Below are 22,653 nucleotides of genomic sequence, written 5' to 3'. Positions count from 1 at the left end.
CAAACAGTCAGTCTCTCTGTTTCTCTGCTTCCAGCCAGCGCGGACGGCTTCTCATACGTTTGTATTTCTTTGGTTGGTCCACGCAACACACATGCACCCAGCACCACTCACATACACACTGATTACTGATACTGACAAGTTAGGTCTTTAGGTTGTAGTATTTGTTTTGTTAGATCTTCTTAAATAAACACCCGTTATTCCTTCAGCTTTTGTGTCCTTGTTTTTTTCATGTGTCGCGCCTTGAGCCGGGTCGTCACAACTGACATAAAATTTAGGGGAAAAAAAAACATTGCAAAAAAACCTACCCTTCTGATGGTTAAGAAGCCTGATTCTCTTGCACACCATTTTTATACTGAACTGAGTGCCAAGATCGCACCCTGACGTCTGTGATATCGAATAACATAACACAAGCATGCGAACACTTACGTCTTTGATCTCACATAACATGACACAAGCATGTAAACATGTAGCTACCCATTTATTGGCAAGCTCGCTATGCCAGCCACCACAACAGTATCGAAACAAGATTCTATCACATTTTTAACTGTTAAATTCAGTAAATAAATAGCAATTGTGCATTAAAATGTATAGAAATGTGATATTTAAGTACCCTACAGAGGTTTTATTGACTTATTTTAACTTAAACAAATCATGCCATTTGACCAGGGGAGCTCACACTTTTTTATGACAGTAACAGTATACTGTAATATCACATTGTGATCACAATGTATACTGTAACAGTATACATTGTAATATCACACAGATGCTTTCTAACTGATAGTGGTACTTCGCAATGTGTGGAAATTATAATGTAAGTCTATATGATATAGTCTGTAGGTGTCTCTGAACACCCCAAGACTCTGACTGAGGATTTGTGGTTTCATTAATAAAAAAGCGTTGAGAATAAATGATTTTCCTGAAATGTGACTTTAACATTCTGAATTCTGTGCCCACCAAGGCTACATAAATCATCTTTTATCTTACATCCTATGGACACAATTATGGTGCCATGTTTATCCAAGATTTCTGATCTTAAACATTATTAAACATTAACTATATGTGTTTATTAACCTAATAATTTCATAGTATATTGACATTATTTTTAATTATGTGTTTTGATTTTGATTATTTCTATTTACATTATATTGTAGACTTTGATATGCAAGCAAAGCAAACTTTACTGTGGTATGTAATACTTTTTGAAATAAGTATTACTGTGAAAAACAAATACCATTTTCAGGAAATTTCCAGAAAACAATGCCAATCTCATGTTGATTTCACACAGAATTACCTGAGCAAGTATATTTTCAAAAAATAGCACTGGCCAACGGTTACATAATGCAACTTCTAATGCTATCCCAAAAGTAATAACACAATAAACTGTTTTTGAACAGTTCTGACACCATCAAAAAAAACAAAACAAAAAAAAAAAACTTTTGCCTGGTTTTCCCTGTTTGACAATGCTTACGGCATGTCGGTGTTGATAGTAATTTTTTAATCACCAGTATAAATCAGTTTCAAACATTTATCATTAAAAAAGGGAGAGTAGCCTGTGCATCCACCTGGAGACACTGGTGTGGAAGTAATGCTGGTTCACTAATTACATACTGAGCCCTGCTTGCTCTCCCTGTCTCTATCCCTAACTTCACCTAACCATCGAAACAGGCCCATTCATATTTTCTACATGCTGGCTGAAAATACTTGAGTTGGGATCTGGCTTTTAATTAGATGTGCAATTGTGTATAGAACAATTTAAATATTCGGAGGTCTATAGCACTCCAGTACAATTCGCGCACAGAAAGAAGCAGCTAAAGATGGGAAAGGTACTGGACCACAGAACAGTTTAGTGAGGTCGGGTGGACCAATAGAGCGACTTCGAAAAGGCTCCCCCTTCTGTCACGTGACAGGACAAAACACAACAGTGATTAGCATAGCGTTGGTTAGTACTCACTCCTGTGCGACTTGACGTTGCAGGTAAGCTATAGTGTTGTGTTTTGTCAAATTTAAGATATGTCTTCATAATGTAGCCTAGCGTTATACGACGTATGCATTCAATGACGACAAATATTAAATAGGCATGGTGCTTTGATAGTTCATGAAATTCACTTTCAGCTAGTTAGCTAGCAAGCTAACTTGCTACCGTCCGTAATACAACAAGCAGTGATTCTAACCAGTAACCTTTTTCACAAAATGAAATGGCAGGCAATACGAGGATTTCATTATGATAATTTGTTTTTCCACCACAGTAAAGGTTTTCATTTAACGTGTACCTACCGTTTGCAACAAGCTATCCTTTCTGCTAGCCAGTGTCCTATCATTCTTCACTATAGTGAATAACAAATAAAATAGCCTGGTTCTGTTTATAACTTACTGCAGTATATTGTTGGAAATTCCTAAAACAACATGCTACACGCTTAATTTTAGCTTGTATATGTAATTTTATATATATGGTCATACATATATTAATCATAAGCGAAATCGTGGCCGCGTGAATTACCTCTCAACAGAGGTGAAAATCTGGTGGTCAGAAAGTAAAACTAAAGTCCTGTCATGCGTTTCTTCCCTCCATGACCTCATTTCACTTTTTGCTTTCGCAAATGACAATGTGTGTCCGTTGAGCACCTTGCAACTTCGTCTGGTCATATTGGGATTCAGATAATGTGTCCTAGTTTATACAATAGATTCTGTTGTATCGAAAATACAAATAAGCGATTTGTTGTTGATAATTGAATTCTGTGCTATAGACGATCCCTGGTTAGGCATTTTGCTTTCCTAAATGACGCTGTGCCTGCTTTGTCCGTTGAGCATTTCGCAACGTGGTCTGATCATATTGGAGCCTATAAATCCTGGTTTATACTTCAGGCTTCCTGGCCATTAGGAACGGAGCCATTTCCATCTGACTACCTGTTCACAGGCGGTTAAGGATACGAACATATAGGACATATATCTTATTTCTGATTTGTTATGATCACGTAATAGAACGTGCTGTTGGCGCAGTTTGTTTTACAAAATGTGACATATTAAGCCTGCGGACATTGCTTCTGCTGAAATGAGATAAAGCAGTCTAATTTGATCTAGTATATGTCTTTTCTATTGGAAGTGTTTTGAGTCCATTCTTGAATCTCATGTACTGTGTCGTTCTTTGTGGTGAGAAGTTTCTGAGGCACGTTTGCGTGGACATACCCGAGTTCTTGTGGCAGTATGAGCGCCCAGGCCGATAGAGTGATGGACCTAGCGGAGTGGGAAGGCCGCTGGCAGGAAGGAAGAATCGGCTTTCATCAGCTTCATGTGCACAAGTAAACAAGGCGTGATATGGGCTAAAGCCCAGTTAATCTCTGACCCCCTTACCGTACACTTATGAGCACATTCTAAATCCTGCAGTTGTAGTGGCCATAAAGCTCCAGGTCCCAGATACTCAAATCTTGCTTTTGAGGCCAGCAGTCCTGCTGGTTTTTCCATTTCTACCTGGTAGTTGATTGATTCATGTCACTGATTGGCTGGAGATTCTGTTTACCTGGTTTCCACTCACCTGGTGTAAATCATTCTCTGATTAGAAGGATTTGCTTTGATACTCAACTCTGGTCCCTGACTCCAGTACTACTGCAGGTTTTCTTTTCTATCTGTTAGTTAATTCATTATTAAGTACTGATTAATTAATTGATTTAAAGTCATTGATTGGCCATTTAGAACTTAATTGCTTTGAGATGTAGATCTATCAATTAATCATTATTAAACATAATGTCATCCAGAAGGAATGATTTGCCACAGCACATTACAGAACATGAAAGCATTAGTTGTCTCAGAACTAATCTGACTAATAGAAAGTCTGTAAATGAATATGATGTAGGCCATTCCTGACTATCTGTTTCTGATATGATGTTGAATTAGGAGGGCAAATTATCCCAAAGTGAAATTTAAAAGTATTTAATTAAAAACAGTTGATATCTTATTAACTTTATATTTTATACTTAAGGAATTACAGTTAAGGTTGGAATGAAGCATACATGGGGGTGCTCCAGGACCTCCAGGAGTTTCACCATGTTAAATAGAATAAATATTAGAACACTATTGTGAAAGTGACTGCAAGCATCCCTTGTCTATTTTGGCCTTTACATATCAACCGTGCTGTTTTCTTTATCTTCTGTACTTCATTGTCTTCTGCTTGTTCTGCAACAGGATGCTGGAAAGTAGCATCGACAAAATCCTATGTGGAAGAAAGGGAATTCGGGTTTTCTTCCCTCTCTGTGGGAAAGCAGTGGACATGAAATGGTAATGAGTTGTCATTTTATTCCATCTTATTCAATTCCTCAGTTTTTCTTTTGCAGCTTTAGATTTGGTGAATGGTTATTGCGATTTGGATTACTCTACTCAATAATGCCCCCTGTAATGCTTAGGTCCTCCTAATTCCTTTGTCCTCTTCAGGCTAGCAGACATGGGCCACTCAGTGGTTGGGGTAGAAATTTCCGAGAAGGGAATCAAGGAGTTCTTTGAGGACCACGATTTAAGCTACTCTGAGGAATTGGTTCCAGATGTACCAGGAGCCAAGGTGTTTAAGGTACTGGGAGGTGTGTAAGGTACTGAGAGAACATAGCATTTCATATGAAGCTGAGTTTGTGATGCGAAAATTGATCAAGCCTTTTCCCCTCTATATGGTGATAGGGCCCTTCAGGGTATTACCCTGCACATGCATGTGCACTCTGTGCTATTGCATGATTCAGTAATGAGCAATGCACATGCGCAAGTTCGGTCAGGAAACTGTTGCTGCAACTGACCATTGGTCTACCTCAGCAACCATGTTCTCATACTCAACCAATCATGTACACACATCACTATATGTTCTCATGCGCAAACTATCGCATGCACACATCATTAATGGATTGCCTTTTAAGCCAACACACCTATCCAGTGCTGCTCATTGCATGCACTGCTTGCTGCTGCTTACAGAATTGCTGCTCACCCACCATGACCCCAGCTTCTACCTGTTGTTTGGATCTGCTTCTATATGCTGTTTTTTTTTTTTTTTGTTGGTATTTCTCCCATTTCACAGGGGAGTTGTATTGTGCTCCCTGTTTCATAGTTTAGTGCTTGCTGGTGTATGCTCAGTAGTACCTTCAGCAGTTCCATTCAGTGGCCAACCAAAAAATAATAATGTTGTGTATTCATTTAAATATGTAATCTAAATACGTGAGTTGTCCTGAACTCTATTTCATTTATTTCACAGAGCTCTGATGGCAAGATATCCTTATATCAATGTGACCTGTTTAAATTTTCCAGGTATGAGTGACAGTGAACCTGAAACTTGTTTTTTGTTTGTTTCTTTGGGTAGTTTGTGCTATGTGGTAGTAATAACATCTGAAAGTACCTTTGAATGTAGAAAGTTTTGTGGGAATGCATTGTTGGTATCTATGAAATGACTCAAGGGCAGCTGAAATTTTCTATTTCAATTGTGGCCCCTGAGGCTCTCTTACCATCTTATATGCCTGTTGGTCTACTAAAAACACGATGATAAGATATGTAATAACTGTCATTAATAAATGGCTGGAGAGGAAACCATGTAATAAATGCTCTGTAAACCCCCAGTGCCGTTGCAGGAAAGTTTGATGGGATCTGGGACAGAGGGGCCTTGGTGGCCATCAACCCTTGTGACAGAGAAAGGTGAGGTACCATGATCTCCTCCCAGTCAGTATCTTTTGAAAAGAACTGCAAGCATGCAGACAATAAAATATTTTTTTCCCCTTTCTCCTTACAAAAGGTATGCCGCCTTAATATTCTCTTTAATGGACAAGGATTGCCGATACCTCTTAGACACTTTGCAATACAATCCAGAGTTGTATAAAGGTAAGAACCTGGGGAAGCATGTTTAACTTGAAAAATACAAATACAGTTTAGTTTCAATAGAACATGACGATCAACTGTTTCTGGAGCATTTTGTATGGTTTTTGGGAGTGTGGGAGTTAAGATTTATACTCTTAGAAGACTTAGGCTTTCAGTAACTGCATTGAATCGTCTTATATAAATCAATTTCATCGAATGTTTATATCAAGATAACTGAGATGGTGAAACTGCGATAAAGTAAATGTGAGACAGTTGTATGTGGAATGTGGCGTTTTTTAAATCAATCAAAAAAATTGTATTTGAACGTTTTTGTTTAACAGGTCCACCATTTTTTGTGCCTGATGAGGATGTTAAAACTTTATACGGTAGGTTTGTTGCAAGAAGTCACAAATATAATTGTAACATCTTTTGTTTGTAGAAACACAAGTTGTACACAGCAGGCAAAATTTCATGACACATTTGTAGGTAATGGAAGTAATGGAAGATGATAGACTCTTTTCTACAGAATGTTTTAATGGTACGTGATTATTTTTGTGATTATTTTGGATGTTGGATTTTTGAAATTTTATATATAAAACTGCTCATTTTAATTTTAGGCAGGACCTGTGACATTCAATTACTGGACTCTGCTGATGCCTTCGCAGACAAACACAGGGCGTGGGGCGTGGATTACCTGATAGAGAAAGTCTATCTTCTCACTCCAAATGTTAAATAAATTGCCACGGTGTAACTATTTGCAAGGTGTAACAATAGGAACACAAGAACACACATTAAATTAGCACTTGTACGCATTCAGTAGGTGTCAAATTATGAAGCATTTTCTACACTGGAGAGATTCTGGAACCTAATGCACTCTGGATCAGTTTTCATATTTTTCATATTTTTCATAAATGATTAATTTAGCCAATATCACCAAAAATAATGGAATATCGAGTCTTACCAGGCATGTTTCATTCAAAAGCATATTAAATTGGAACACCTGCACATTCATGAGTCAAATTCATGGGTCAAGAGTCTATTACAGTATGTAAATAGTCAGCAGAAATTTGGAATTGCACTGGCATCATCTTGGAAAGAACATACCGGATACGTAATACACTTTAATAGGGATATACAGTAAGTCTTGAAATTGGAATGACTGCAAGACTAGTCTGGGTAGTAAAATAATTTTGTTTCTAACAAAACTAATAATAGAAGCTGCTAATGCTTCCTCAAATACAAATATAGCTTGGGAAATGTCTTATTTTTAATAATACCTTAAACATGAAATGTGAACAATTTGTGAAATGTAAAGATGGTATCCAGTCTTCTTAAAGTAATTAAATACAATTCCAACCTTATAATTCTGACCATACCATGGATTCCCTCGTGCTGCCTTGTGGAACACACATACCCTGAGACTTAACAGTATGGCTTGCCTGTCTTGGAGGTTTTTTCCTCAAACTGTAATATTCTTCCTTCTTTAGACACCATGTGGCCTCTGAGTGCATTTGCAACCTAAAACATATTGTTGGAGTGACTGTACCAAAAATGCGTTTTGTGAAATCTGTCTTACGAAACTGGCTGTACTGTGGACATTTACAAGCTAGGTTCTGTAAATACTGTTTATGTATTCAGGCTACCCCATTCACATTGTGATAGAAGCCACTTCAGAGATTGTTTCAGGATCTACTGTAAGCACTCATTGACATGCTTTACTGGTATCTTGCCATGAGTTACACTTTTATATACTAAAAGTGTATTAAAATGACCCACACTTCACCAGATCACCAGCTTATTTTATTGAACTGGATGCATCAAGATTATGTACTGAAAGAAAAGCAGACATATTAGGCCACTGTCAGTGGATGTTTCCCAATGGCTTTTCCCATCATGTTTAAATTTTTGCAAATGTATTATTATCCTTGGTATCTAAAATGAATCATTTTTAACACTGAAATAACTTTTTGACAGTACTTTTTTTCTGACAAGAAAACAACGGACAATCTTGCCTTGCTTTGCATCCCAATGCCCTTTTGGTTTTGTTGACAAAATGGAGTCATGTATCTTTGAAAAATGTTCATACTTTTTTATTTTTAATTGTAATATTCTTGTGGGTGGCACGGTGGTGCAGTGGGTAGCACTGTCGCCTCACAGCAAGAAGGTTGTGGGTTCCAATCTTGGCTTGGGGCCTTTCTGTGCAGAGTTTGCATGTTCTCCCCGTGTCTGTGTGGGTTTCCTTCGGGTACTCCGGTTTCCTCCCACAGTTTCAAAGACATGCAGGTAGGCCGATTGGAGACCCTAAATTGCCCATAGGTAAGAGCGTGTGAGTGAATGGTGTGTGTGCCCTGCGATAGATTGGCGGTCTGTCCAGGGTGTATTCCTGTTTTCGCCCAATGCACGCTTGAATAGGCTCCAGCACCCCTCGCGACCCTGCTCAGGATAAGCGGGTATAGATAATGGATGGATATTCTTGTACTCCAATAAAGAAACCCATGGAAAGTATCAAACCAGAGTTGTGGTGGGGACATAATGACTTACAATATATGAAAGTGTTTGCAGTGCATTTAAAAACATTTAAACAAAGAAATACAGGAAATGCTTAATAATGACGAAAATCATGAAAATTAAGCACATTAATTGTTGCACTACACAAACAGTATATTAGACATCTAATTGTATTTTTCAATGCATTTTCTAGACAGTTTTGCCCAGTCATGATCACACTGCAATGCTGTGATCAGATATTTCACTGTTGATGCGGGAGAATGCAGATAAGGATGTGCTCTCCTCGTGAAGCACGTGTTGTTGGCTGCTGCATATCATCTCTGGCTTGCACAGCGGAAGTCAAAGCAAGTCACTTCAAAATATGCTTTTTTGAGTTTTTAATATTTCACTTTCAGTGGTTTGAATTGGCTCAGTTTTTGCGTACTATGAAGGATACTTCAGATATTTACAGAAATTTCTGGCAACCTCTACAACTACTACAATGGTCTAAAGCAAAACACTTAAAGTAACTCCAAAGGAGCTTATACTGAGACATGTATATATTTGGACATTAGGTCATGCCACCAGTATTATTATTTTTTTTTTTTTTTGCAGTTTTGTTTGTATGAAAAAAAGGACCAATGTACCTTATAGTTTTTTTTCTCTTATGGTTGGGGGTGTTATGTCCCCTGCCTCTGCTTGTCTGGGTAGTGCAGGTGGAGGTAATTACCTAATTGCCTGATTGCCTCCACCTGCCTGTGGCCCAATATAAGCCCAGTAGTATGAGGCTGAAGGATTCTTCTTTGGGGCTGTGTGGTTTCCAGTTTGTGGTTTTTGTGGGGATCTTTCTGTTTGGTGAACTTTGTGGGTTTTCGTTCATTGTTGTTCGCATTTTAGTTTATAACTTATGCAAATAAATGTCTTTTTTTATACACTGTCGTGGACTCAGTTGTTGCGACTTAAAGAGCTGGCCGTAACAATAACTTATACTTTAGTTGGATTTGTGTGTATTTTATGAAGACTGCAGACTTCATATATATTTCTCTTTTTTTTTTGTTTGGGACATTTCATTGACTTTTACTCAAGTGAATTTTCTCTGTAGTATCATTACTTCTGCTTGAGTTGAATTTGTCAATATTCTTCTCACCCGATAATGATAATAATGGGTGTTAGACTGGAGACTTCATTATGTCAATGTTTCGTTTTCTTTTGTTTGGGACACCTCATACATTTAGTGATGTAACTCCCTGACTATGCACGCTACATTTACACATTGCTGTATTGCTGGATTCAGTACAACCACACCTTCCCAACAAGCCCTAATCTGTGTTTCTATGACAATCCATGGCAGAGTTACAAAGTAAATGAGAACATTCTGAATAGACATTCATTTTTTACATTTCTGCTTCTTTTAGGTATGTGTTCATAAGTCTATTTCCTACATGCATCAAGATATTCACATCCAGGTTTTTCTATTAGGTTAAGCAACTTTCTGATTGCTAGCATGTCAAATTTGAAAGCTCTCGAAGCTTGAATTATTAATGTACATGAGTTTATATGTCTCAACTCCCATGCAGCCAGGCTATATTTTGGTTCTTTTTTTGTTTTGGGGTATATAACAATATCTATCAATTTAACCATTTTTGCAGTAGTAGAAGAATCGTCCGCACATCCGACAGCTGCTCAGGTGCAACCAAAGATAGAGCCGTACAATGCAGTAAAAGGCTGAGGGCACACTGAGGGTATTGCAAAGAATGTGTTTTTTAATGACAAGCTTTCGGTACAAGGCCTTCGTCAGGGCATATCAAGAACACAAAAAGAAGCACATTTTAAGTGCTGTGGAATACAAAGGAGGAGGTACGACACCTGTAGGCTATCAGGCAATTAGCTCATCACATGACGTTATAGGCGTTGTCAAACAATTAACAAAGTCAGAGGCGTACTGGATGGTTTAACAATTAACATCACAAAGGTAATAGGTGTATTAATTAGATGATAAACAACATCACAGAGTAATTGTCATGAACAGCAAAGGATAATGCATGATAGAAAATGTTTTAACAGGAGGGTGGGGGTATTAACCTTCTAGGAGAACCTCTGGAAGACAGTTTACATCAACATTAATTGTAGATAAACATACAAACTCTGTAATACAATAGTGCATTTAATAGCACGATAAAGTAAAGAGTAAAAAAGCCTAAAATCCAGGTGTCGACAAAAAAGGAAAAGATGGTGTTGAGGTCTGAGTGAGCCTGTACCATACATCAGGGAATACCGTCATAAAAACAGGAACACTGCGAACCTGAAGAAATATATACAAATAGAAAAATTAAGGATAAATAGAAAGGCAATTACAGCAATACTTGCATGTCAAATTCTTCATTAAGACCCCTATTGTAACTGTCTAAAGTATGGATCCACTAGAGTTCTCTCTGCAATAGTAATTCCTCAATGTTACCGCCTCTAGCAGGCGCATTAACCCTTTCGATGCCAAGGAAGCGAAGGGAGGCAACATTGTGGGCACGTTTATTAAAATGAATGGCGACAGGGTAATCAGGGTCTTTTCGAGTCTGATAGTACTTTTGTGCTCACTGATTCTTTGTTTTAGACATCTTGATGTTTTTCCTACATAAATTAGATCACACGGGCATCTTATGGTATAGATCACATTTTTGGTGTTGCATGTAATGACACCTTTAATCAGAAAACGTTTCCCAGACTGGGGATGACTAAAATCATAGGTCTTCGAAGTGTTGTGACACTGGGCACAGTTTCCACATGGGTAGTTCCCATCCCTAAGGGGTACTAGGCCTGACTGCGTGGGGCCGGTACTAAGACTGGCACGGACGAGCTTATTGCGCAAATTGGGCGCCCTTTTGTGAACGAAAAGGGGGGGGATCCTTGAATTGAGAGACAAGAACAGGATCTGTTGTGAGAAGATGCCAATGCTTCATAATTATGTTTTTGATCATAAAAGATTTGGGAGAAAAAGTAGTGATACACGTGACAGAGAAGTCTTTACTCTTTTTCTGGGTTTTTTGTAAAAGCTTGAGTCGCGGTTTTGAAAGTGCCAAATTGTAGGCTCCGTTAACGTTTTCGCTAAAGTAACCCCGATCTAGGAAGCACACTGAGGGTATTGCAAAGAATAGGGTACACAGGTTGCATGTGTACCCAATTCCTTTTTAGCTTATATTTTCAGTTGGAATCATTTTCCTGTCACCCATAAATCCTGACTATGACTGAAACCAATGTGTATGTGGATGGGGAAAAACTTCTACATGTATCTGATTTTAAATACTTGGGTATCATTTTAGACTCCAACCTCTCATTTAAAAAACACATAAGAAAGGCTGCCAACACAGTCAAATTCAATCTATGTAATTTCAGACATATTCGATTGTCTGTCCACTGGTGCTGCTACGCTTTATATGCACTCCATGATCGTCTCACATATCTCATACTGCCTTACAAGCTGGACACACTGGAATAACTGCTCTACTATCAATAGAGGTTTTATTCAAACAAACACTCAAAGTCTTAGACAGAAAACCCAACACACACCATCACTGTGACATAATAAGAAAATATAATCTATTAAACTTCAACAATTTTATAAAATATGATGACGCCTGCCTTACTTTTAAGATCCTTCAAGGTTTGGTCCCTCCTCCACTTAGTCAGTTTGTAAAGTACAAGTCATACACTGAAAGAACCACACGAGCAACAAAGAGGAAAGACTGATGTACCATATAGAAAAAGCAAATTTAGCCAATCCACCTTTTCTGTCAGATCATCCCACTTACCTACAGACATCAGATCAGGCAACAACTACCGCACTTTCACGCATAAACTGAAGTTATGGCCAAAAGCAAATCAATGCTGCTCTCAAATTTGTAAATTTACTATGTTTGATTTTTTTTTCTTTCCTATATCACTTTTTATACCGAAAATGTAACTTACTATTAACATCTCTCACCTGCTACAGGGACTACAGATGAAAATTAGCTCTTGAGCTAACTCTGGCACTGTACCATTTGACGCAACTGCGGAAATGTTGATTACTGTGTGTTGTCCCTTTTAAATAAATAAATAAATAAATAAATCCTGAGACTGTTGTGCTCAAGGAATTTAGGGCTTGGTTTCCAGTGTCAACACATGGAGAGAAGACATCAGAAAAAAGTAAATCAACCAAACTGAGAGGTCAAACTAGCTTTCAGAAATCTGAATTTATAAAATATAAGCCATTCATTTTTCTACTTTTTTACCTATGTGCTTAAAACAAACATGTTTAGTTATATAGTTAATACATCATTCATGCAGTTCAACAGAATGCTAACATGGCAACTTAACACACTACTAAGGCTGCATTCAGACTGCAGGCCATAACGCTCAGTTTGTTTTTTAAAGCAACCCAACAGTACTGCCAATGCAGAACTATGAAGAAATTAACCTGTGGCATAAAAATCACTTAGCTGGTGGCACTCCTGTTACCCTCCTGAACCAATCCAGTCCTAATCGCGGGCATATCCCACCCAATTTGCATACACCAGCATGCTACATGCATGCATGGACTGAGCAATTCCAATTTGAGTATCCAGAAACATGGAAGTCACATGATTACACCAGATTTATTTCCCCATGCAGATTAACTGAAAAGAATGCAACTCAATATGTTTGTATTGCCGTTCACACTGTTCTAAAAACATCCAATCTTTCACATGAAGATATGAGGTATTTTAAATTCAAAGTTATATTAAATTATAACCCAATATGTTATATATATCTCTTGCAATATTGTTCAATGCTCCCCTGACTGGCCAGAGTAATAGTTCTGTTAGTAGAATGAGGGGACATAAATGTAAATTAGCAAAAGGCAAATTCCATACAGACATTAGTTTTTACATGCAGAGAGTAGTCAATATGTGGGATAGCCTGCCAGGTCATGTAGTAGAGGCAGAAACTCTGGGGATTTTCAAGACCAGGCTTGATACAGTGTGAGATACTATCTAGTCTGTCGGTAATCAGAGCAATAATTTAGTTAGGAAAATGGCGAGCTTTGTTGGGCTGAGTGGCCTGTTCTCGTCATTATGTTATGTTATGAAAATAGAGTACTATCAGTTTACAGACTTCCTATGAAAACTCCCTGTAACATCTGAGCCAGTTAGCATCCTGAGCAGAGTGCGGCACTGGCTGTCTTCTCCTGGGCTCATATTAAAACTTCCTAAGAACTAAATTCATGGCTGCCAGGTGATTTATCCGGCCAGTGCATTAGTCCCAGGCTTTCAGTATCATGCAAATGTCCTTGAGTGGCCATTTCAGAAAAATGGGTGTCCCGTATATTTTTTATACTCACTGATTTAGCTCTAAAACCCAAAATGAAATAAAACATTTTTTATTCATGAATCCACAGACAAAGCAAAAATAAATTTCACCACATTAACAGGTTGTTTCACAGAGACTCCTCAAGATTTTATTATAAACCCTTATAATTAATTTCCACACATTAAGAGGTACTGCTACAATATCAGACAGAAAGCATTTCTCTCCTCATGAACCAAGAGGTATTTCAAATAATATCCTGTAGCATAGACTCGCTAAATACATTTCTGTTATGTGAGACCTTCCTAAGCAGAGTGCAAGAATGAGCGTTTGAACATACCTGCTGTCACTGTGAAAAGGAATTGCATCAATTGTGGGAAACCCTGTCACATTTAGGCTCAGAATAGATCAGAAAAGGCACTATATCAGAAATCACCAACTCTCCTCCTGCAGAGCCACAGTCTCTCATAGGTTTAGCTTTTACATTAACCCCATCAGCCACCTGAGGAGAGTTATTGTGTAATCAGCTGCTTTGATTGCTGAGGCTGTCCAGGACCAGGATTGAGGACTCCTGCAGACTATAGTCCCTTCCCCTTCAATCCACAGTAATATACATAATTACAGGACTTTACTGAATCTGCAGGTACTGTACATAAAGTTTTGTACAATGTTTGATCCATTTTATATTTTATACTAATTTTATATTGTTCTATTTTGTACAATAAAACAATTCATAATAAATACTTGTGCTACAGATGACAAAAACTAGCATGTAATAGGAAGTACGTAGTATCATACACATACTAAACTATTATTAATGTAAAAATAATTAATTTCTTTAACACAGTTAAAACGCAACTTTCAATGGCAGATTTCGCTTGTTATGTGCAAATGCAGGTGGTAGCAGGGAGTCCTACTTGACGCTAGTTACACAGGCTTGTTACTGATTGGGGGGGTTATGCCCTCATCTCCCACCACCCTTACTTTCCAGTGCCCTCAGGCTGTTCATCGGACCCTTCTTCCACACGGACGGGATCTACAGCCACACAGGAGAGAGGAGAAAGCAGTCAGAACCACTGCCCAACGCAGGACAGACCACAGCAAAGCTGCAAAAAAGAGACGGGACACTGGCGAGGGAGGTGTGGTACCGGGGGTGGCGAGGACGGCTCCAGGTGCCGACCGAGGAAGGAGAGCAGGCGCCTCCAGATCAGGCCGCTTCCCAGGAACATGAAGCCCGTCACCAGCCAGAACACGCGCGGGTCCTGTCAACACAATCACACAGGCACAGGAGTCGCTCAAAGCTTTCCTCAACGCAGAAGCCCCATGCTGTCCTGTCAGTCAGAACTCTTAGAGATGACCATGGGTGATTAGCATGGGTCTTCTCAAAAGATATTTTTACAGCGGTGTGCTATCACAAACTGGAATAAACAAAGAGTGATGCCGTGATTCCAGATTGAGGATGCTGAATTGGGATTAACACTCTCAAAACCAATTACTGTAAAGTGAATGTAAGAGGACTGAAAATAGTTAGAATAACCATAAATTATCACAGAGGGAAGTATCCACTACACATAAACCATACACCTATTCAAATTAATGTCAATAACTGGAATGACACATTTCAAATCAGACAAAATATGTATTGAACAAACCTCAGGATTGTATGGGAGTGGTCAGGAGAAATAAATACTTAATAAAGAATACCAAATTTAATTTTATGTAAAATTGATACATGTAACAGACAAAAATCTTGATGTGTATTTTGTATTTCAGAGAATTTCCCAGCCAGCAACTAATTATATCAGGTATGGCGAGATTGTGGAGATTGTGACATGGTTGATGACTAATTCCTGTTGTCTTCCCTGACTACTTTGGGGACCTACATCAGAGCTCTCAACTGGCTTGCTTCCTACTTTAACAACTGGTCCCTACAGGGTTGCATGGGGTGAAGTTTTGAAACAGCGGACTACACAGTGAACCTATGATAACCCCTCCCCAGGGTTCAGTCCTTGGTCCTCCAACACAGAGAAGACCCAACTCTTCAGACTGTAACTCAATCACAGACTCCCTGATGCTCTTTGAGCCTTTTTTTAATGATTGTATCACCATGCTTCCTTCTTGTCACAGTGACATACAGCAATCATTTCACCTCTTCAAACGAGGACTCCAGGTTCATCCCAAAGGCCACACCCATCAGGCCGAAGAGAGAGACGGAGAAGGTTCCCATGGTGAGCTGCAAATTCAGCCGCATCATCACATTCCGGTGGCTTAATGGGAAATGTCACAGAGGAGTAAAGACATTATTCCACAACGATTATGGCCATTAACACAATGTAAATCAGTGTTTCGCAAACTCAGTGCTGGTGGACCCATGTATTAGCTGGTTTTTGTTACATCTCTTGCACAATTAAGGTTGTTGAACATATGGTTGTGACCAAGTGTCCACACTTTCACCAATTATGAACCTTTTGATTCACCTCAGTCTTTAATCAGAGAAAAAATACTTCTTTTTTGTCACCATTTGTAATACAGCACAATAAGCACAATGTGAATATGGGTTTTGTATTCTTCATGGCTTGCACAGCAATGTCTGGCATAATGTAAAACATGAAAAGCGTCTGCTCATGAAAAGTGACCAGCTTGTGTAAATTCTAGGATTGCAGTTGAGGTTGGAATGAAAACCAGCACACACAGGGGTCCCCCAGGACAGTTTGAAAACCACCGATGCAATGGACTCAATTTACAGAACGAAAATTGAGTTTCAGTGTATTAAATGAGCACATGACCTTTTGCCACTGAATACACAAACTGACAGCTTTACAGAGGTGACCTTGCATCCAGTCTGCTGATCATCCATTGGAAATGGCTGCATCCCACATTTTACCTACCAGTGATGAGTAGCTGAGCAGTCAGAGACCGAAATGGATTTGTGCGTACCTGTCCAGGTTGATGAAGATGACACTCTCAGAGTCATCAATGAGGCCCTTAAGCTCTCGTGTCTTATTGCCCAGGTCCTCCGCCTGCATGTAGTAATTCTCCAACAGCAGCTCCATCTCCTCTGCATGATCTATTCCCAGGCTGCTCTCCTCACTGCCTCCACACACACAGACAGACAGACACATAGAGACACGCACACACACACACACACAGTAAAGCTAGTCAGACCAACTGCCAACCATAGGAAAACCACTGAAACACATTTACTTATTTCTTTCATTTGGGTATATTGTGAGGTTTGTTCAAAATACAATTATACTCATCTAAAATTTAATCTAAATATAAACATAAAAGCATAAAATTTGAGTAGCGCCCTGAGATTTTCCCCAAGTCTGAAAAACGTGTTTGATGTGCTGGTGTCAGTCACACTCATGGCGGTCCTCATATACAGTTGCCTAGTGAGATGTGTGAAGGCACGCCCAAAATACTGATCTGTCCCCTGCAGTAGGTACGGGTTCATTTTCTGTTGTTGTTAATCACATTTAGTGGTTTTGGCATCATCAAAAAGTCAGTAAACAATGTGTCTGCATACAGCTCTTGACTGTAAAAGCTTCACGTGTATCTAGACACGTTTTACTAAAGATGGGCATGAGGAATGTCACATACAACACTTGCGGGTCTGTCCATTTAGTGAGACATAGCTCATCAACAAGCTCTTCCTCGTCCAGGATCTTCAGCAGAGACTCTTTGAAGACTTTGATGTCTGTCTCCAGCTCCGATAGGCTGAGAAAAATGCACATCACAGTTACAAGTATGAGACCTACAGTATATACCACTCAAAGGATGATACATCAATAATACCATAAACCATGGCTAAAAACAATCAAATGCTTATTCTTCTTATTAAGAGAATGTGTTTGGTTAGTTACCGTCCTTCTGTTTAATGAGCTGCACACATTAAACTATCTCCCCACCTAATTGTACTGATAAAGGGAAAATGATGCATTTCGTTGACACCTTATAGCTCTGACACCATTTAATTGCCATGCTGGGGCGAGTTTGTTCTTTTGCTTCAGTGTAAGGAGTAACACACACTAGGAGAAGGTCTTGTCATTCTAAATTTGCAGTGGCACCATATCTTTATGACATTATGGCAAGGCCAACAGAAATCCCTGATCATGTGACCTGAGGGGTGTGTGACTGGCGTACAACCCTTTTCCACATGGTGTCACTGTAGGCACACAATGATCAGGTAAGTTGGAAAGCTAGCCATCAATGATCAATAAGAAAAAGCTAGTCAGCAGAGGAAAGTGTCAACATACGACAACATGGGTACACAAACATTAAAATGATTATTAGGGACAGCATGCAATAATATCAATTGGCTTTACTGCACACCAATGGTTACTTATTTTTATAGTTTATTGAGCAAAACCTGAAATTTATCATTAGACCATATCCAACCAAGTAAAACAGACCAAGATGTCATATTCCACAAATATCAAAAGAAAAAAACTGGAGTTTAACAAAGTTTTGGAAGTATCCTCTTACAGAGCCGGTATAACATTATCCATGATTTATCAAAGGCATGTTTATCAGTGCTATGCCCTTGAATGAGAAAAACTGCATTTTTACCCATAGTCCTTTTAATGAAAAGTGAATTCACTTTTCTCAAAAAGCACTGCTGTGTATATTTCTCAACGCAGCAAGGATTTTAGGACTTTTCCTAAATTAAACAGACATTTTTCCTCTCGATTATTCCTCTCGACTTTAATTTGTTACATTCTCTGTCCCTACTATTGAATAGAAACGTGGTATTGTCAACACATGTATACTTTTAATTTCATCCACAAGTTTAGAAGCTTCACTTGTGGGAGATGGTTACTTGAGACGATTAATGTATTACAATGGGATGCCTGTTTAAAAAGAAGCTTGAAAAGGTACTGCACAGTCTCGTAGTGCTGAGAGGAGGAATCCACAGGTTAAAGCAAGCCAGGATTTACAACAGGCCCTAATTATAAGCAAATTATTCAGAGCTGCAGAGGAAAGTTAAAGTTACTCAGATCTTAAAGTTACTTAGAAAGGGCTGCTGAATATTTTGCACTGTTCTAAAATCGAGCATTAACAGTACATAACAGAGGTTGTGAATCATTAAAGATGTGTGTTTCAAGCCCTGTGTGTTATTTGACTCCCTGGCTAAGATGTGATGAATGGGCTGACAGAAAGCGGGAGCCCACTCACCTCTTGCTGTTCTGCAGAAGTATGTGCAGTTTACTGCGGTCTGCAGACAGAAGCTTGGGGTCAACCAGAGACTCAAGTGTGTCCAGGATCTGAGGCTGTACCTCGTTCAGCCTGGCCTGCAGTGTGTTCACCTGCAGAGACATGTGCACACCAAATTACATTACATTACATTACAGGCATTTGGCAGACGCTCTTATCCAGAGCGACGTACAACAAAGTGTATAACCACAACCAGGAACAAGTATGACGAAACCCCTAGAGAGAAGTACCGGTCCAAGTACAGGGAACAACCGCATAGTTCAACTTGGACCCTGATGGTTAAACTGATTAACACTAACAACGAGAACGGCAACAACGCAATCTACGGAAAAGATTACACATACCTGAGTAAGAGCTTTTACCATCACCACAAACTGAGCACTCCTCCAGAACCACCACTACTGGATGACATCTAGCATCACTATTTACTGTGCATTCACCCCAAAACCTATGCCACTGGACAACATCACTGCCACTCACTGCACTAGTATCAGCACTATTGTTATGTCAGAAATTCTTCTCAGCTAATATACTGGTCACTTTCACATGGACCTGTCCAGAATCTGAAATTTGGACAGAAACCAAGACTGTGCCTTTGTATAATCACTTTTGTAACGGAATTGTGACACATATCCATACATTATAATAGCTTTATAATATAATGTTTAGAAATCATTGTAAAATTTAATTACTTTAAATAAACTTTGTAAGTTAAAGTTTGTATTTGACATTAGGAAACCTATTGCCACTACTATGGAAACCCGCACTACTATAAACAATTAATTTCTATGGCTTGAGGCCTGGGGATTTTGCTGTCATTGGGTTAGGAGCAGAGGGACTGCGAGACAGAGGGACAGGTCCTGACCCTGTGTTGCAGGATAGCTTCTATGGCTCTGAACTCAAAGGGTAGTGAGTAGGTGGCCAGGGCTCCATCCCCAGCCAGCTGAGGCCCGAGTTCCCGCACCAGCCAGCGCTCCAGCCCCATACCGCGGAAATCCAGGACCAGCAGGCACTGTGGAGTCACCACCGCTTTCAGAGACTGTGGAGTGCACACAACAATTATGTTTCACTTTGCATTTGCCAACCTGCTACCTGGCTAACACCACCCAAACCCTACCACACACACACACACCAATTTGGAATTTCCTAATGTGCCTCTCCAGTTACCATTATGCCAGCTGCATATCAGAAGCCCTTCAGCTGAAGTGCATGTGGTCCTCCAACTAGTGACTATCTTACACCCTACAGCCTGGGCAGTAGTGCAGAACAGATATGACACATGAGGATGACAGGCAACTGGCGTGTTGTTGGGCCCTTCTGCCAGTCATCTTAGTCAGCTGATGACACAACAGAGGACAAGGTTTAAACCCCTGACTACAGGGTCCAGCCTTCACTGTGCAAGGCACTTCTACTGACTGAGCCACTTATGACTTCTAAACTCCCCAGTCTGTAATATCAAAGTGAAAATGACCTATACCTCCATACGGACAATGATACAGTTGTTCCTAGCCATGATGCTGGTGACGTGCTGGAACCTCAAGTCTCGAGGCTGCAGACACAACTCCTGGTACAGCTCTGTCTTCTTTCTCTCTAGAGAAAGAGCAGTCGGTCAATCTTAGACACTGAGCTGCCTGCACATCATACAAAAGACTAGCTGTTAAATGATTAATCAACGCGTAATGAGGTGGGGGGGGGGGGGGGGTACTGGAGTGTAATGGGTAAGGAACTGGTTTTGTAACCTACAGATTACAGGTTTGATTCCTTGCTCATGGGTACACTGCCATTGTACCCATGAGCAAGGCACTGTGTTGCTTCAGTATATATCAAGCTGTATAAATGGATGTAATGTAAATGTTAAGCAAAAAGTTGTGTAAGTCACCTCTGGATAAGAGCGTCTGCTAAATGCCTGTAATGTAATGTAATGATGGGCACACAGGCATACCACTGTTAGCACTGCAAATACACTGCCTGGCCAAAAAAAAGTTGCACACTCTAATATTCCGTTGGACCGCCTTTAGCTTTGACCGCCTTTGCGCATTCGTCGTGGCATTGTTTCGACAACCTAATGCAACGTCACAACATTTATTTCCACCCAGAATTAATTTTTGGCCGAGATCTTGTATTGACGACGGGAGAGTCGAACCACTCCGTAAAGTCTTCTCCAGCACATCCCAAAGACTTTCAATGGGGTTAAGGTCAGGACTCCGTGGTGGCTAATTTGTGTGTGAAAATGATTCCTCATGCTCCCAGAACCACTCTTTCATAATTTGAGCATGATGAATCATGGCATTGTCGTCCTGGAATATGCCCATGCCGTCAGGGAAGAAAAAATCCATTGATGGGAAAACCTGGTCATTCAGTACATTCAGGTACTCAGCTGACTTAATTTTATTGCCGCATAACGTTGCTGAGCCTAGACCTGACCAATTGAAGAAACCCCAGATCATAACACTACCTCCACAGGCTTGTATAGAGGGCACTGTCCAAAGAAATCCAAACGGCTACTTTTTTTTGGCCAGGCAGTGTACCTCTGCAGCTACGGTGAATGATATGGTATATAATTAATTTTGCATATTTGCTTACAGAAAGCAACACTTACCAAAAGAGGTCACGGTTCCTTCCTTGTCAAATTTCATCTGTGCAGCAAACAAACAGGTTATACACACCAACCTTTCAATGTGCATCTTTTAAAAAACCTTCAAAAAACCTCAATATTGTCTTGAGAGTTATATTACATGAAAAATAAATGGTTGAATTTAAGTAGGAAATTAGCTGTGTATCTTACCACTACAAATACTGGTACCACACTAGAAAGTGCTGCTTGTGAGGTCTCTGTTACTCTGTGGCGACGGAAAGATGCTACATGAAAAGGAAATCAGACACAATTCAAAACACGACTAGTTAACTTCACGAACGATTAGCCATGACTGAATTACAGCTTCGAAGTCATTTCTGAGGAGACCCATAATGTATGAATCAAGAGGTACAACTTAGCTACATAATGAAGTTACAGAATGGAGTACAGCTGACACGTGCCTTCTGGATAAAATATCTGCAGACCCATAGCAAATCCTCTATGAACATTTTAATATGAATAGCAAAAACAGCACGTACAGTTCCTACTTGACCTTTGCGACAGCAAGCCCTGGTAACCACCCGTAGCTGATCTTTCCCAGGAATGATGCAAAGGAGGCCGACGGACAAAATGACTTGACCTACGCACATGTCCACAAGTCAAACAATGAGAAAAAAGGCCAGGGAACATCCCGGGTTTTCGTTCCAGTGTGCTCCATAGACCACATTGAGACAGCAGCCTGAAGCAGACCTCCATTTCGTTTTATTTGTAGTCAGTCTTAAAACTCAGCTTCAATGAACAAAAAGCAATAATAGCGACGTCTTCCAAAAACAATTTTGGTAACTTTGAAGTGATCCTGTGGCATACTCGCTGGATGCAAGAGCGGAAAGGCAATTAGATAAATATCGTGTAATTTCCCATTATTATGTTAGTGAAGCGGCGAAAGTCGTAGAAGTTGCTTGACCTAGCAGGCAGTTGGCTAGTAACTAGCTAGCTTGCTTCAACTTCCTCGACAGAGGAAAGCTGTGGGAGCTAAGACTTCGCACAACAACATAATGCAATGAGTACATGTTCACATCCCAATCCCACGTTCATTGTTGCTGCATGTAAACAACGCGCTAATCATTGGGTTATGCACAAAAAGTCTTCTGTCAATTAAGTACAGATAATAACAGTTAGCTAACTGCCAAGTAACACTCAGCGCTCAAGCGGAGCTTCTGATTTGACAACGTTGTGTACCA

The 22,653-nt window shown here is 39.7% G+C and overlaps 2 protein-coding genes across 4 annotated transcripts; one reads left to right on the top strand and one right to left on the bottom strand.

The window, feature by feature from the left end:
• Positions 1 to 1,904: 1,904 nt before the first annotated feature.
• On the top strand, positions 1,905 to 7,166 carry LOC118234581 (probable thiopurine S-methyltransferase). Of its 3 annotated transcripts, none has more exons than XM_035431208.1 (9): positions 1,905 to 1,974; positions 3,156 to 3,296; positions 4,177 to 4,269; positions 4,423 to 4,555; positions 5,222 to 5,274; positions 5,581 to 5,655; positions 5,753 to 5,838; positions 6,156 to 6,200; positions 6,432 to 7,166. In XM_035431208.1, the coding sequence occupies exons 2-9, from the start codon at positions 3,202 to 3,204 to the stop codon at positions 6,548 to 6,550; spliced, it is 699 nt and encodes a 232-aa protein (XP_035287099.1). In that variant the 5' UTR covers positions 1,905 to 1,974; positions 3,156 to 3,201; the 3' UTR covers positions 6,551 to 7,166. The 3 variants fall into 3 exon arrangements, with proteins under 3 accessions (XP_035287099.1, XP_035287100.1, XP_035287101.1); XM_035431209.1 differs by lacking the exon at positions 6,432 to 7,166 and adding an exon at positions 6,302 to 6,399 and having other exon boundaries at positions 6,156 to 6,248; XM_035431210.1 differs by lacking the exon at positions 3,156 to 3,296 and having other exon boundaries at positions 1,907 to 1,974.
• A 6,575-nt stretch (positions 7,167 to 13,741) lies between these two features.
• mrs2 (magnesium transporter MRS2) lies at positions 13,742 to 22,628 on the bottom strand. Its single transcript, XM_035429806.1, has 11 exons — positions 21,952 to 22,628; positions 21,623 to 21,696; positions 21,437 to 21,473; positions 20,315 to 20,427; positions 19,703 to 19,876; positions 18,799 to 18,929; positions 17,224 to 17,340; positions 16,558 to 16,710; positions 15,770 to 15,887; positions 14,769 to 14,882; positions 13,742 to 14,656 (listed from the first exon to the last, which is right to left on the bottom strand). The coding sequence occupies exons 1-11, from the start codon at positions 22,166 to 22,168 to the stop codon at positions 14,585 to 14,587; spliced, it is 1,320 nt and encodes a 439-aa protein (XP_035285697.1). The 5' UTR covers positions 22,169 to 22,628; the 3' UTR covers positions 13,742 to 14,584.
• Between the last annotated feature and the right edge of the window lie 25 nt (positions 22,629 to 22,653).

This window comes from Anguilla anguilla, chromosome 8, assembly GCF_013347855.1.
Source record: "Anguilla anguilla isolate fAngAng1 chromosome 8, fAngAng1.pri, whole genome shotgun sequence".
Classification (NCBI taxonomy): Eukaryota; Metazoa; Chordata; class Actinopteri; order Anguilliformes; family Anguillidae; genus Anguilla; species Anguilla anguilla.
The sequence above is the reverse complement of the archived record's forward strand: the minus strand, read 5'-3'. Positions and strand labels throughout refer to the sequence as shown.

Coding starts and splice junctions, on each gene's coding strand:
- LOC118234581 (XM_035431208.1), top strand. CDS start 3,202: ATGAGCGCCCAGGCCGATAGAGTGATGGACCTAGCGGAGTGGGAAGGC. Junction 4,556..5,221: donor CAGGAGCCAAGGTGTTTAAG/GTACTGGGAGGT, acceptor TTTATTTCACAG/AGCTCTGATGGCAAGATATC. Junction 5,839..6,155: donor CAATCCAGAGTTGTATAAAG/GTAAGAACCTGG, acceptor TTTGTTTAACAG/GTCCACCATTTTTTGTGCCT.
- mrs2 (XM_035429806.1), bottom strand. CDS start 22,168: ATGGAGGTCTGCTTCAGGCTGCTGTCTCAATGTGGTCTATGGAGCACA. Junction 21,697..21,951: donor GCAAAGGTCAAGTAGGAACT/GTACGTGCTGTT, acceptor CTTTTCATGTAG/CATCTTTCCGTCGCCACAGA. Junction 19,877..20,314: donor GTATCATTGTCCGTATGGAG/GTATAGGTCATT, acceptor TGCACTCCACAG/TCTCTGAAAGCGGTGGTGAC.